The following is a 16,531-nucleotide window of genomic DNA, read 5'->3' as shown; positions in this document are numbered from 1 at the left end:
AAATGAAATATTCCCTTTCCTTAAGGAACTTACAAATAATTAGGAGAAAATGTGTATAAATATAAGTCTATACAGACTGTGTATAAGATAAATATAAGGAAAATTTACAATCTCCACAAAAGGAGAGATTTCCTCTTGGAAAGATAAGGAAAGGTGTCATGTAGAAAGTGGTGCCTGAACTGAGCTTTGAAAAAAAAGTGGGGGGGAGGAGGGGCCTAAGAGTAAAAGGGAGTTTCTGTCTAGTCTGCGTCTTGCTGGAAAACACAGCAAAAGCATCTGGGAAAGATAGTGTAAGTGACTGATGAGAGAATAAACAGATGTGAATTCCCTCTTGCTCTGGAATCATCTCCTGGGAGGCTTCTCTATTCATTGAACAGGCTTGACTTACCCACAAAATCTGACTCTCCTTTGCAAGTTTATTTTTCAGGCTCATAGTCTAGTGGAAAGGGACAAGCTTGTTCTATTTGGCTTCTTAATTAGGGCTTGCTCTATTATAGATTGTGGAATATTCTTGAGTACAACATGTAGCATCTGAAAGTCCATTATGAACTTCTATTCTTCGAAAACCACAGAGGGAGAGAAAGAATGGGATCATCGTGTCTCAACAAAGAAGGGAGACCACAAACTTCTTAGTTTGCTCAAAGGAACACAGCATAGATTTTAGAACTGACAGGGATCTTAGAGGTCATCTAGGCCAGCTTTCTTATTTTACAGATTTGGAAACTGAGATCCAGAAGATTGAGTGCAATTCAAGGTCATTTAAGGTAGCAGATTATCAAGCTGGGATTTAAACTCAGATAGCCTCTGACTCCAAAGCCAGTACTCTGCCCACTGCTGTCCACACTAGATGCTTTCTCTGGCTTTCTTTCCTTTGAGACTCCCTGAACACATGTTCATTAATTTAGTAATTGATTGCCCAATACGAAACGGCTGTCCTGTATAAAAATCTTCCTACTTAAATGAAAGCAATATATAAAGATCTTTCACAACAATTTCTTGTATCATTTTCTCCTGCATGGTTGTTTTTCTCTTTTTTTCACTCTCTCTCCTCTCTTTTCTTCTCCCTTCTTGCCTCTCCTCTCTCCAAGTCTTCTACTGCCAAGTTCCAATCCCCTCTCCTCTGCCCTTTGCACACCCCAGTTTTGTATCCATCTCCTAGTCTGTTCTCTCCAATGAAGAGCAGCACTTGGTTAACACTGGAATTTGTTAACCAGGCAAAATTGGGAAAGAAGTCTTCCTGTAAAGAACCTTTAAAGCAAGGAAGATTTTTGACTCTAATATGATTAAAATGAAACCCTGCCTTTTAGACAAGATAGGAGACAGTTGTTGAATCCTTTCAGATTTTTTCCAGGTCTGTGATTCTGAAGTTTATCTTTATTGATATTATCTGTTCCACAACACAGTACTAACTCTTTTGGAATGAAGATTCTTTACTTGGGCTAGAAACCATGTACACTAGTTTAAAAGAGATTTTTCCCAGACAGTCAATACTGTTTAATCTATGAACATCCTAGTGATGTCAGGCTTTTTACCCCAGACTCTTTGAGAGAAAAAGTAGTATTGAAGAAGGGAAACACCCATGATGATAGTTTGCACATCCCATATATAATATGCAAGCTGGAAATAGAACCCTGGACTGCTGTTGACAGTTTGATTTGGGAAAAAAAAGTTTTTAAACATATTTTAATATATTGAGCCCATTGTGGTTTTTGTATTATAATACAGTGAAAACTCGCTAGTTGTGGAGAAGACAAATCTCAATTATGGGACATTTTTAAAGGAGTGTAATTTTTTTTAAATTCTGAATACATACTGTACCTGAGCTAAACTCACAAAATTTTTTCTGGTTCAACATTAATGAATAAACAAGAATTATAAGAAATTAGACCATTGATTGTTACTATAAACATAATGTTTCTTTAAATACCTGAAAACCATTTAAATAGTATGAATACCTTTCTTCTAAATTAGTGAGGTCTAGACTTAATGAGGTATTTACTGTACTTTGAAAGTAGAGCCAGCATCAACAGATATTGTGATCAGTTAATATTTATTAAATGCTTATTACATGTCTTTTGATAATGCCACACACTGTGGAGCATGAGAGAGGAGCATTGAGACATGGTTTCTTCCTCCAAGGAGCTTTCAGTCTAATTGATGTAAATTGGTCAAAATGCAATAGAAAATAATGGATTACTAAACTGCTGTGGCACTGCCTCCAAGTCTGACAAGAGAGAGATTTATTTTAAGAGAATTAGAAGAGGCTTTTTGTGGGATGAAGTGGAAATTGAGATAATAAAATGAGTATAGTAATGAGCAGTGGGACCTAAAATGGGGCCAGGTTATATAAGACCTTCACTCTAGCCAAGAAACTCGGACTGGATGCAATAGAAAATAAGGAAACAAGGAAGATTCTTTAGCAAGGTCCTAGCTTAACACAAGTGATATTTTAGGACAATTATTCTGGCAGTCATCTATAGGAAGGATTTTAAAATAATGGTAAGATAGGATGGGATGTGACTGGATGTGTGACTTCATGGGTATAGGGAACTCTCAATGAGGAAACTCTCGACCATGACCTTCTTTGTAATTGATAGTCTTAGAAATTTTCCTGATGTACCAGAAGATTAAATGACTTGCTCAGGGTCACACAGCCAATATGTGTCAAAGACAGAACTTGAACCCAGGTCTGGTGATGAAAGTGAGGCTCCCTGAGGTGCCTCTGCAGTCATATAACTAGTCATTGTCAGAGTCAAGACTCAAACTCAGGTTATCTGACTCTTAAGTCTAGTACTTTTTGCACTTAGGAAGCTGCTGGAATAGTCTGGGCATAAAATGAAAACAATTATGGTAGTGACAATGGAAAGGAAATGATGAATCCAAGAGAATTTCGAAGGGAGAGATAGAACTTGGTGATAGAGAGGTAGAGGCAGTTAGGTGATGCATTGGAATCAGGAAGACTTGAGTTGCAATCTTGCCTGGACAAGTCATGTAACCTTTCTGAGACTCAGTTTCCTTATCTGTAAAATGATAGAGTTTGACTCACTGGCCCTTCCAGCTTCAAATTTGCAATCATATTGTGACCATACTAAGTGTTATCATCACCAGAAAATGGCACTGTTGAAGGTTAAGCCCATTTGGGATAGGTAGGAATAAATGCTGTGTTGGGGCAGTTGAGCTTGAGGTGAGAGTAGGAATCCAAGTGAAGATACTGGAAGTAGAGAACAAGGGTTTACTTAAGAGATCGTAACTAGAGCCACCTACATAGAGATTTAGCTAAACTCATAAAACTGAGCTTGTGTTCATTCTCAAAACTCTGTATTGATTGAATTGAGAGTATGCCCCGATGGACAGTGACTTAAGACTATTGATGCTTGGGAAATAAGTGCCTGCTAAACACACGTTCAATTGATTTATCCAGAGAAAATTCCTTGATTCTCTCCCTGACCAGCCATCCTTGTCCACATAATCAAAGTTCTCATGGCTTATGCCAGCAGTTGGATCATTAGAGGGAAAGCAACTTGAGCATTCTCTTCCATATTTAGGTAATTAGGTGTCACAGTGCATAAAGTGCTTGATTTACAGTCCAGAGCACCTGAATTCAAATCCTACCTCCGAAACTCACTAGTTGTGTCACCCTGGGCAAGTCACTTAACCTCTTTAGCCTCAATTTCCTCATCTATAAAATGGGAATAATAGTAGCACCTACCTCCCAGGTTTGTTGTGAGAATGAAATGAGATATTTGTAAAGTGTTTTGCAGATTTTAAGGTACTATCTAAGCGTTAGCTAATTATTATTGTCTTACCTTCATTCTAAAGATTTCTTTCCCTTTTGGTAGTTGCTTGTGGAGGATTTAGTTGCTCTTTAATCCTTCTTTCTTTTTCATTTGCTTCCTCTGTACACATCTGCTGGGAAGGGAAATAGGAGTCTGTCTTGTACTTATGATGTAATGTCTAATGCCTGAACTGCTAGAACTCTCTTTTGTTGGGATGCTGTGCCAAAAGAGGCCTAGGTTCTAATTGGAACAAGCCTCTGTCTCCTGAGAATTGGTTAAGGGATGTTAAGAACTTGTCTCCCTTTAGGAAAACAACCACCTACATGGTGCACAGCTGGAATGTGGCAACGCTATTTTGGAGCATTTTAAGGAACCACAGTTATAAGCCACCCCAGGAGAAGGAACTTGTCCGGACCGCTTAGTCTAAAACCTGTCTTAAGAAAGGATCTTGAGGTTTCTCTCCCACAGGTTGACCTAAGTTTTTAGATGGCATTTCCAAATTACGTCTTTAATGGGGTTTTAAAAAGAGAAAGAGAGATGCTGGTCACTGTGGCCAAAAGAATTATTCCCATAATGACCAGGTTCTTGAGTTGGAGAGCAGATGTGGCCTGTTACCAAAGACCGGAGTCAAAGCCTGCCAGATCTTGCCCTCCATTGGCATAGACTTCAAAAACTCAGGGTCTTCTCAGCTCCGTGGCAAGACATCAGAGTGGAATTTTTGGGTGGGGGGGTGTGGTGTAGAGGGGAGGAGGTAGAGGAAAGGATCCAGCTTTACACAAAAGGGAGGAGGTAGAGGAAACCATTCAGTTTTACTTTGTTGTTGGGGTAAAGAAGGATAAACAAAGGGATACATAAATGAACAGGCGGGGGCAGAGCACCATTCGTCCAGGAGCCTTACAAAACAAATCCTTAGAAAAATGGAAAGTCCATGAAAAGCCAGCATTTTCAAATGTGTCTTTTCCAATTAATTTTATGATGGGCATCTAAGTGGTTTGGTGGATACCTGGTTAACGCAGAAACCTGAGTCTGAATCCTTCCCCAGATACTTAGTGTTCCTATGACCCTGAGCAAGACACTTCATCTCTTCCTGCCTCTGTTTGTTCATCTTTAAAATGGGGACAATAGGGGTGGCTAGGTGGCACAGTGAATAGAGCACCTGCCCTGGAGTTAGGAGGGCCTGAGTTCAAATTTGGCCTCAGACACTTGACACACTTACTAGCTGTGTGACCTTGGGCAAGTCACTTAACCCCAATTGCCTTGCCTTCCCCCTTCCAAAAAATAAAATAAAATGGGGACAATAATCACACCTACCTCCTAGGGTAGATGTGAAGATCAAGTGCCTGGCACATGGTAAGTGTTATATAAATGTGTTAGCTCTTATGATCATTCACCATTGTCTGCTTCCATTTCTTCATCTGTAAAATGGGGATAATAGTGGCACCTGCTTCCTGGGGTTCTTGTGGGGATGACAGACCTTAAAGCACTACATAAATGCTAGCTGTCATTATCATCATCAATAAGAAATGTAGAAGCACTTTTGACGAATGCATTTCGGTCTGAAAATCTGTAGGAAGTTTGGCTTTCTTCTTCTCTTTCAGCTGCTCGGCAGAATCAGGCCAGTGCCTGTGCAGGCCCCATATGATCGGTCGACAGTGTAGTGAAGTGGAATCTGGTTACTACTTCACAACCCTGGACCATTACATTTACGAGGCAGAGGAAGCCCACTTTGGCCCCGTAAGTAGGAAAGTGCTTGGCATGTGGGGGAGAAGACCGTGGCGTTGCACGGGGACCTCTGTGACCCATCAGGAGTAGATCTGTGATTTCTCTGGTATAGGAAACTCCCTGCACCAGTGCAGACTGGCACCTTCTGCACACCTGGTCCTCTTAGTTGCCCAGAAAACTGAGATATTACGAGACTTGCTCTTAAGATCAGGAGGCATGTTGGCCTCCTGAGTCCTCCTGGCAAACCTGTAAATGCCAGAGGTGAGACTCGAACACAGGTCTTCTTAGATTTGAGGCTGGCCCTGTCCACTACCCCTCTCTCTGCTTGTGTTGCAGAGAATGCTGTAGGTAACATGGCACCCAAGATTTTGGGATAGGGGAGTTGGCAGCAGAACAGGCCTGTGTAATTGTGCAAACCAGTAATCACATTCTTGTCCATGGGTTTCCCATAATTGCTGTGAGCAGCTCAAGTTGACCAGTGGCCAAACTTCTGGTCCTGAGCTTCAGAACTTAAATTGTCACTAGACTGAATGGATGCGCATAGCCTGATTCCCACACTGTCCTTGGAGAATTAAAGATGCCAGTCATAAAGCAAGATATAGCCTGACTCAGCATCAGTCTGGTCCAGTTGGAAATCAGACAAATGTCCAGTGACTCATGAAGTAGCTTACACGGTAGGAGTGGGGACGGGGACTGCGATTCCATTTCAGTAGTGACCTCGAGTGAGGTTACTCCCTCTGCTGATAGAGAGAAGCTCCTTTGTCTGAAACTCAGAGACTTAGTAGAGTTGCCTAAAGCAAAGGTGTCAAAAGTAAGGCCACCCATGTGGCCCGTGACACTTTTAAGTACAACCTGAGCCAGATTAAAATGTTCCCATCTGATTTTAAGGTATTGATAAGAAAGATGTAAGCAGTTGGTTTTCTAAGGCAGTATGTGGCCCCCGGGGAACCTTACATACAGTTTAGTGGCCCCCATTTTTACTTGAATTTGATGCAACTGGCCTCGGACAACTGAGAATTTAAATGACTTGCCCAGGGTCACATAGCCAATAGGTTACAGAAGCAGGAGTGGCTTATATTTTTTCCAAATAGTTATTAGAGGAGGCCTCCTGAGTCCTCCTGGCAGCTGGGTTCTCCTTCTGTACTTTATTTAATTATATTATCCTATTTGTGTTATGGGAGATATTCCCAAGCACCCCCCAAGTTCCCTAGAACCATTGTAACTACAGATTTAAGGACATTTTATTTTTTCATTACATAATCTGTCCCAAAAGTCTTAGTGCTATTTAAGCTTATTAAGGTTTAGACAGCACCAAAACTTTTAGGACAGCCTATATATGCAAAGGTTTCCCCCCTACTAACAGGAATAAAAGACTGTGAAGGGAGAGTAGAGAGAAAACACATTTTAGTGACTTTAGATTTCTCCGCCCTGCTTGAATGTTTTAACTGATGCAGTTTCTGATAGAATGCAGTTCTTAATTTTTTCCCCCCAATTTTTCAGGGAGTCAGCATAGTGGAGAGACAGTATATTCAGGATCGCATCCCCTCCTGGACTGGAGCGGGGTTTGTCCGAGTACCCGAGGGAGCCTATTTGGAATTTTTCATCGACAACATTCCATATTCAATGGAGTACGACATCCTCATTCGCTATGAACCACAGGTAAAAGACTATTTGAAGACTGTAAGTAAAAGCAGGGATACCGTCACATCTGTGAATTGTCCTTCTTGGGCATCTTCCCTTCACAGAATCGTGATGTTCTGTTGGAATAAATGAAACTTGCTGACTTCCCCTGGGGGTGTCTAAAAATGTTTATCTGTCTTGATTTGGCAAATGATTTGTTCAGAACATCCTATAAATAGCACTGGGCTAACGTGAGTGTTACAAATGATTCTAGTTGCCAGATCACTGGGAAAAAGCTGTCATCACCGTACAGCGTCCTGGAAGGATTCTCACGAGCAGCCGATGTGGTAACACTATTCCTGATGATGACAACCAGGTCGTATCGCTGTCGCCAGGATCCAGGTCAGTCTGACGCTGGCGCAGTTCTTTATTCATAGAACTGTGATATGCTAGTTTATTTTCTCCCCCTTATTACCTTGTGGTGGAGTTGGTGTGATTATTATTTCCATTAGTAGTTTGGAAGCCTCCAGGTTGTCCATTCTTTAAAATCCTTAAAAGCTAACATTTGTTTTATTCTTGGATAGATACGTAGTCCTTCCACGTCCTGTGTGCTTCGAGAAGGGTGTGAACTACACAGTGCGGCTGGAGTTACCTCAGTATACTTCCTCTGATAGTGGAGTGGAGAGCCCGTACACCCTCATCGATTCAGTAAGTGAAAGGTGGTGGTGGCTGTCAGTCATTTAGTCAGGTCTTAGCAAAGATATTAGAGTGGTTTTGCCATTTCCTTCTCCATTTCATTTTGCAGATGAGGAAACTGAGGCCAACAGGGTTAAGTGACTTTCCCGGGGTGACATATCCAGAAAGTGTCTTAAGGCCAGATTTAAACTCAGGTCCTCCTGACTTTGGGCCAGTGCTGTATCCCCTGTGCCACCTAGCTGCCTTAAGTGAAAGATATTTCTGGCTAATAGAAAGGAGCCTACACCTGTGTTGTTTACTTCAGTTTCAGTAGAGTCATACAACTGAGAATATTTTGTCGAATTGTTTTTCTCTTTACTTGCTTCAGAGATCCATTTGATTATTCATTCTAAAAAATCTTTCTATCTTATGGAAAGAAGGGGAATGCTTCCTCCCTTTTTGGCCCCACTCATCATCTTTGTACCTTTCTGTACTGAAATCCCTCTCACTGGCTCCTGGGCCACCCCTTCCTTAATTGTGTGGCTTGAGGACAGGGGGACTGTATTTGTATTATCAGACCTTCCTTTGAAATGGGTATTCCCAGGTCTTAGCACAGTACGGAGCTTATCTTAAATGCTTAATAAACAATAATATAGGTAACATGTAGTACTTACTGTGTGCCAGGTGCTGTATTAAGTACTTTACAATTATTATTTAATCCTCACAACCCTGGTAGGTGCTGTTATTAGCATTTTACAAATTGAGGCAAAGGTTCAGTGACTTGCCCAGGGTCACACAGCTAGTAAATATCCGAGGCTGGATTTGAACTCATGTTCCTGACTCCAGGCCCAGCACTCTATCCTCCCTACCAACTAGCTTTCAGTCATTCTGATGCCCTAAGCATATTACAGTTAATTTCTCTGCAGAGATGGGGCCCATGAGGAAGATGTTTCATAAATATCTATGACGTAGGGTCAGCTAGGATTTCTGTAACATGACTTCATATTGTTTGCAATGGTCTATTGCAGTCATATAATATTGCATATTATAGTTATCAATGTTAGATTCAGATGTAATATTCTAGAGGGCAGGAGTAAGTATCTCATTGAACTTAATGTTTCTCCCACTGTCTAGCATAGTGCTTTGCACACCATTAAGAGCATAAAAAATATAGTATTGCATTGGTAATTGATAAAATATATTTTAAATGAAACAGGATGATTTTGTCATCGGATGAAACAAGATCTGTTTTTCTCTTCTGGAAAAGCAAATTCTTGGAAACCAGTAGTGATATAATGAGATAAAGCCCCTCAAGTATTCTTTCCCCCGTCCCCACAGCTGGTTCTCATGCCATACTGTAAATCCCTGGATATATTCACCGTCGGAGGCTCAGGAGATGGTGTGGTCACTAACAGTGCTTGGGAGACCTTTCAAAGATACCGGTGCTTGGAGAATAGCAGGAGTGTCGTGAAAACCCCCATGACGGACGTATGCAGGAACATTATCTTTAGCATTTCTGCCCTGCTACATCAGACGGGACTGGGTAGGTGCAAGTTGTTTCATTTGCTGAGCTAGCAGTTGCGAAAGGATGTAGCTGCTGACCATGCTGCTGGTGAAAAGTGTACTCAGCACTGTGCAGTCCCTCCCAGGGAAACCACGGCCCTCAGCCTCCCAGGCTTAATGCTGCATCTGTCACTTGTATCAGCACAAGTCACGTATCCGATGCAAAGGTGGTGGATTCTCGGGACACCAGGGTGTTTTTCTATATATACATTTTTCTTTATCTTGACTCTTCATGTCTTTCAGTGATTTAGTACCATTGAAGGACTTTTCAGAAGTGAGTTTTAATGGTGAATTCTCAAAGATTTAACTTAGGACTACTGGGAAATGAGAGAAGAGACAGTAAGTGTTTGGGTAGGGTCAAAAGAACACCAAAGAGATGGAATCCATTTATTTTTTAAATACAGGATCAGAGTTAAACACAGCAGGTCATGAGGCCTTAGCCCCAGTGATCTCTGGGCTAACCAATGATGCATGAGCTTTATGCAGGATAAGGAGGAAGCAACCAGAGACCTGGGAATGCTGTCCTTATATGGAGATTTTCCCAGAAGGCCTTGTATTGGTCATTCAGCCCTGTTTTTCCATCTTCTTCATCAGGGAAGAGGCGATGTCATCAAATGTAGCATTCTAACGCTGTCAAAAAGGCAAAAGAAAATCAGTGCAGCCCGGTGAAGGAGAAAGGAGTAGAAAGAAGAAATTTGCAGCTCAGTGTGCTGATTTCTTCAGTACTAATTCATATCTTTTATAGATTCTCCCCTCTCTCTGCTTTTCAGCTTGTGAGTGTGATCCTCAAGGCTCCCTAAGTTCCGTCTGTGACCCTAATGGAGGCCAGTGCCAGTGCCGCCCCAACATTGTTGGAAGAACGTGCGACAGATGTGCCCCAGGCACTTTTGGATTTGGACCCAATGGATGCAAACGTAGGTTATATGGGAAAGATTTAACTTTTTTTTTTTTAATTCAGTAAGATTGAGTAATACCAGATACTGTTATCGTTATATTTCCAAAAGGCTGCTTTTCACTCCCCAAACACGCCATTTGTTTCCATTTCCATTCAAATCCATATTCAGTTATGTACCCCAGCTTTTGGTAGAGTCATAAAATAATTGGGAATTAAAACATAATATAACATAACATGATATTATATAACATTATATATGTAATTATATAAAAATCATAAAATAATTGGGAATTATAATATTATATATAATTATATATAATGTAAGAATCATAAAATAATTGGGAATAATACAACCCTTGCCCAAATCATGAATCTTCTCTACAAGATACTCAGAATCAATCATTCAGTATCCACTTAAAACCCTCTAGAGACAAGTAACTTCCTAGCCCTCTAGATGACTTATTCCATTTTTGGACAGCTCTAATTGTTAGGAACTTATTTCTTTGTGTAAAGTGCACATCTGCCTGACTATAATTTCCAGTCACGGGGCTTCATTTTATATCCACATTTAGTAGAACAAATCTCATAACTGCTATATGATGATCTTTAAAATATTTGGAAATTGCTCTTATATTCAACCCTTTCCAGCTCCCCCAGGGTTGTCTGTTTTCCTCTGCAAAAATGCCCCCAATTCCTTTGAGGCAGCTTAGGTGACACAGTGCTGGGCCTGGAGGGAGGAAGATCTGAGTTCAGATCTGGCCTCAGGCACACGCAAGGCTTCATCTCTGTTTGCCCGTTTCATCAACTGTAAAATGGGAGTTACAATAGCATCTACATCTCAGAGAGCTGGGAGAATCAATGAGGCAATATTCATAAAAGCATTTAGCATAGGACCCAGCACAGAGTAGTCCTTATTCTCTTCCCTTCCCTTAATGCATCCTACTATGGCATGTTAAGGACAATGGTGATTGGCAGCTTTTCTATCTGCCTAATTCTTTCTGGATTTTTTGCTTCTTTATTTTCTCAGCTTGTGACTGCCACATGCAAGGTTCCATCAATGCCTTCTGTGACCCAGTTACTGGCCAGTGCCACTGTTTCCAAGGGGTCTATGCCCGGCAGTGTGACCGATGCCTTCCTGGTTACTGGGGCTTCCCGAGCTGCCAGCCTTGTCAGTGTAACGGGCATGCAGATGATTGTGATCCTGTTTCAGGAGAATGTTTCGGCTGTCAGGACTACACTTCAGGTCATAACTGTGAAAGGTATGTGAGAGCTGCCTATTGAACTAGCTTCAGAAGTGATTAAACCTTACTGACTTACTGATTAAATCCAACTTTCTGCAAACAGTGCCTCCCTGCAGATTGCAGAATTCATTTTCTATTTTCTATGTTTTATTGATTTCTCTTCTTTGTATTCTCCAACAAACCTTGGGAGAAATAATCCATTTGGGGAAAAAAGAAGTATTTCAAAGATTTTTGACCTAGAAAGAGATAGTAATAGTAACAGCTATAGCTTGCAGTTATATAGTGCTTGAAGGATTGCGAAATGTTTTACAAATATCTCATTTTATCTTTACAACAGCCCTAGGAGGTGTGTGCTGTTACTTTCCCCATTTTACAGATGAGGAAACTGAGGAGTGGGAGTTTTAAGTGACTGAAGCAGAATTTGAACTCAGTTCCTCCTGAGCCCAGCTGGGGTCTGCTGTACGTAGCGCCACCTGCCCTTATCCTGGTGGTTGGCAAACTAAATAAAGATGACTCGGTATGATCCATTACCACTGTGGAGTAGGAGAATGAAAGGCTAGCAGACGTGCATTTTGGTCTGTGCCTTCAGCTTTATATAGAAAAAGCATCCCAGGTATTTGGCAAGACTACTTGCCTGGTAAAGATTTGCATAGAAAGAAGTAAGAGGTCCCTGTGACCATAGCTGCCAGAGACTATTTTATAGGGAACGTAACATTCAAATAACCAGTTTAACAAAGTATAGTATGGGACTGTGGAGTAGACAGTTGGCAGAAGGACCCGGGTTCAAGACCCACTGTTGCCCTACTAGCTGTGTGACCCTGGGACAGCGCTGAGGCTCTCGGTGTCCCAGGATTCTCTGTGAGACCAAGTTGCTAAGATGTCTTCATGGAAACAGTTTCCTCCCCATGAATTCCTGGCTAGCAGTGGAGTTACAGAAAATGGATCTTGTTGTATCTTTCTTAAAATTATAATGTCAGAATTGACATCTGACTTTGACCCTGAATTATTTTACTCCAGGGTTTTTCGTTCCACTATAAAAGCATTGTTTTGTCTTGTGGTAGTGTAGCAGCAAGCACCCCAAGCGCGTCCTCAGGGTTTGCTGCCCATACAGGTTCTTGGATCTGCTTTGTTAAAGGAAAGCAACTCAAAATGGGTTAACAAGCTTACTTTAATCAGTCAGACATACATCGTTTACCTTGTTCAGGGGAAAAAGGTCAGCATCCCAAACTTCAAAATATACAGACAGAATTATCAAGACATTAACAGATCAAGTAGACAGCTTTCCAAACTGTCCAACCATTACATCCATACCCAGTCAACATCTGGGTTTCCACATCTGGGTTTTTCAAAGCCGGGGGACTCTCAACAACGGCTTCCCAGAATTCAGATCAAATCACAGAACACTTCTCAAAGTGAGTCCCAAAACAAAGCTACACATCAGGGCTTATATAGCCTTCTCCTGGCTCAGAGAATGTAACAACCTTATCAACTCACTGGCCAATCAAGAAGTATCCACTGAAAAACAAGCCTCCCTCCCCAGTCTTCAGGTGCATCTCAGACTAGGGGCAGGGAAGATCTTCCAAATTTGCATTCCCATTACAGGTAGGTGCTTCCTTGGGCACAGCAGTGAAGTTGGGCTTAAGAGACTTAATGGTTCTCTCATTTACTGGCTATCTGATCTTGGACAGTCACTTAACTCATCTTAGCCTCAATTTTCTTATCTCTAAAATGGGGACAAGGATCCTTCATGTATCTTATAGGGCTGTTGTTAGGATCAAATGAAATTATTTATGTTAAAATGCTTTTTGGGGAAATAGGCATGAGGGGAGCTCTATATCTGTGATGTCATGGGTATAGGGAACTCCTGGGGAAAAAAACTACCAATTCAAGTCATCCACTGCTTACCTGGGGTAGTAAAAGGTTAAGTGACTCACCCAGAGTCACATAGTCAGTATGTGTCAGAGAGAGGACTTGAACCCACATCATCCTGACTCTGAGGCCAGCTCTCTGTCCCCTGAGCCATGTTGCTTCTCTTCTGGTGGCACAGTAGATAGAGCACTAGACTTGGAGTCTAAAACCCTGAGTTCAAATCAAGTCTCAGATGCTAGCAGTGTGATCCTGGGCAAGTCACTTAATTTCTGCCTGCCTCAGTTTCCTAATATGTAAAGTGGTGATAATAATGGCACCTACCTCCCAGGGTTGTTGTGAGGATAAAATGAGATATTGTAAAGTGCTTTGCAAGCCTTAAAGTGCTATGTAAATGCTAGCTCTTATCATCGAGGTCATCATCGTCATTGTTACTATTATGCCCTCAAAAATGTGTACAAAGGCACACATACACCTATAGCTAATTATTTCTCCATGTCCATAGAGGGCCGAATGAGGAAAACTGCTGTTTTGGATAATTTCCTACATGTGTTTCTTTCATTGTTCCCATTTTATTGAGAAATGATGAAGAGCAGAGTATGAGGGTGCAGATGGGAAAGGGGAGTCGTGGGATACACAGAAAGGAAAAATAGCAATGACTTTTCCAATTCTAGCTCAGAGCCAGTCACATTGTGAGCAGCATATGAAAGGATATCCTGTGCGAATATTTGGGATATTGCTATTCATGCTTGCCATTTTGTGTTTAAATAATGAAGGGTTTTATTTTGCCTCAGGGAGAATGAGAGTGGGTGTGAGAGGAGAGAAGACCGAAGACCTTAGCCTAGGCCTGAATAAAATATAATTTTAATAAATGTTTGGAATTCTGAGATTTAGTTTGAGCCGATTTCTCATTATTTTTTTTCCTCATCCCCAAAGTTAATCAGAGTTCAAATCCTATGAACTTGACAGGGAAACTCTGATCTCAGATTTCCCTGTGGGGATGCAGGGAATCCACCTTCTGTTTCTGCCGGACTCTGTTTGAATAGATTTCACTTAGGAAATCCTCTTTAAAATAGTTTTGAAGAATATAAAATTGCAGTATCTGTACAGATTTTCCTACTGTATAAACCTGTGTGCCAAGGAAAATACCTTTACAATAGTATAATTCATGATCTTTTGGAACAACTCTTAATTTATAGAATGCTTTTGTTCTTTGAACCAGTCTCCCATCCCCTTCTTTTCCTTGGATAGTTTGGGTTGAATATGCCTCTCTTTCAGAAAAATATTACAGAGTGATCACTGTGCTGAGTTTTGGCTAGTTCCTTACGTAGTTGTGTTAACTATGAGAATATTGGATTAGATGACCTTAAAGGCCACTCCTTCCTCTCAAATTCTGTAATTCTGTGTTGATTTTTCTAACTGGTTGATGCTTGGCTTAGGTGCTTGCCTGGCTATTATGGAGACCCTATCATTGGTTCAGGAGATCACTGTCGGCCCTGTCCATGCCCAGATGGTCCAGAAAGTGGACGACAGTTTGCCAATACCTGTTATCAAGATCCTGTTACTTTGCAGCTCGTGTGTGTCTGCAATCCTGGATACCTAGGTAAATGGTGCATGTATATTTTTGTAGTCCAGAGAAGGCAAAGAATATGCAAAATATTTGAGTAGTGAATTATCTGTAAAATACCTCCCACCAAAAACCATTTTCATAGATAACCAGATAGTTTTATTCTCATGGTCATTAATTGAAAGTTAAGGGCATCTGAAGTTGTAACAGTATTCTTGTATTATTTTTACAAGTCGAAATACATCCAGTTGATTGTACATAGTAATAAATGGAAAACAGAAAACAGGAGTGGCATGGAGATTATGTATAGTCCCTAAATCCGTCAAATATTTTGCCATGGTTATTAAACAACAGAAAAAAAATAGATTTTAGTTTCACTTCCTTTGCTTACCTCTATCCAACCTCTGATAAAGGTAACAAGCAATCAAATGGTCACTGGCATACAACAGGAGGCAAGAGGAGGAAAAGCAAGAGACTGGGACCATCCACACTCATATTCAGCCACAGGGGGTCACATATATTGCATTTTCTCATTGTTTGGGGACTTTGGTCGTATGTGTCTTGATGGAAAGAGCATAACTTCTGGAGGCAGAGGACTCGGGTTTAAATCTCATTTGGGCATTTCTGGGCCTTGATTTCATCTCTAAAATAAAGGGATTGAACTATGTGGTATCAGAGGTCCTTTCCAGGTCTTTATCCATATCTTTTGATCTCTACCCAATTTGTCTACCTTACTTAGAATAAGACATGCTTAGCTCACTCAGTGTGAAAATGAATCCTCCACTCCCCCCCTTTTCCCCATTTTTAATTTTAATGGCTATTTTCACCCTGCACTTTTGTGCTCATGCAGCTCTTGGCAAATATTTACACTTGTAGCTTCGAAATACCTGTGGGGAAACACTCAGCATCAATGTCACTTTTTCTTGTTAACAATCCTGAAGTTTTTAAGCAGAAATAAATTTTCCCAGTTCCTTGACAAGTCCTTGGATTGGAATGTTGTAACACCTGATCCTACATCTTATACCCTTTACCCAGCCCTCTATTGCATATCTGTTGAAATAAATGCAACATTCCAGTGTAGACAACACTACTAGCAGAATGGTAAGATTAGGCCATATTTTTTTTTTCCCTTCACAATAAGAATATGATTAGATTCAGTTTGGAGGTCTTTTCCCCCCAAACTATGATTAATCCAGGTATATTAAACATATGCTCAGATTTAAAATATTAATTGAATAAATGATTCAATTTAGCAGTCATTTGTTATGAGGATATAAAAACAAAGATGACACCAATCCTGTCCTCAAGGAGCTAACACTTTTTCCAAGTTACAAGATCCTTCCAAATCCAATTTCAATCCTCACAACAGCCCTATTATAGGTAACAAAGTATTAGAACTCTAAATTAAAAAAAAATTAATGTTAAAAGTTGTTTTATGAGTAATTGGGGAAAAAATAGAATATTAATTAAAAAAATAAGAAGCATTAGGCAGTTAGGTGGTACAACAAATGGAATGCTGGGCCTGGAATTGGAAAGTCGTCAGTTCAGATGCAACGTTAGGTACCTAGTAGCTGTGTAAACCTGGACAAGTCACTTAACTTCTCTC

At 40.7% G+C, this 16,531-nt stretch overlaps 1 protein-coding gene across 3 annotated transcripts in view; it reads left to right on the top strand.

Annotated features, from left to right (window-relative positions):
- LAMB1 (laminin subunit beta 1) overlaps positions 1-16,531 on the top strand; it is a 114,190-nt gene that overhangs the window by 49,337 nt on the left and 48,322 nt on the right. For all 3 annotated transcript variants that reach the window (XM_069107005.1, XM_069107004.1, XM_069107006.1), the window contains 8 exons: positions 5,375-5,510; positions 6,999-7,157; positions 7,393-7,520; positions 7,703-7,826; positions 9,132-9,336; positions 10,127-10,270; positions 11,279-11,510; positions 14,798-14,961. In XM_069107005.1, coding sequence (XP_068963106.1) covers positions 5,375-5,510; positions 6,999-7,157; positions 7,393-7,520; positions 7,703-7,826; positions 9,132-9,336; positions 10,127-10,270; positions 11,279-11,510; positions 14,798-14,961 — 1,292 coding nt within the window. The remainder of the gene's footprint in view (positions 1-5,374; positions 5,511-6,998; positions 7,158-7,392; positions 7,521-7,702; positions 7,827-9,131; positions 9,337-10,126; positions 10,271-11,278; positions 11,511-14,797; positions 14,962-16,531) is intronic.

Source organism: Petaurus breviceps, unplaced genomic scaffold, assembly GCF_028583685.1.
Source record: "Petaurus breviceps papuanus isolate PSGF00001 unplaced genomic scaffold, PetGlider_PUasm1.0 84, whole genome shotgun sequence".
NCBI lineage: Eukaryota > Metazoa > Chordata > Mammalia > Diprotodontia > Petauridae > Petaurus > Petaurus breviceps.
Note: the sequence above shows the minus strand (reverse complement) of the source record. Positions and strands in the feature narration are given on the sequence as shown.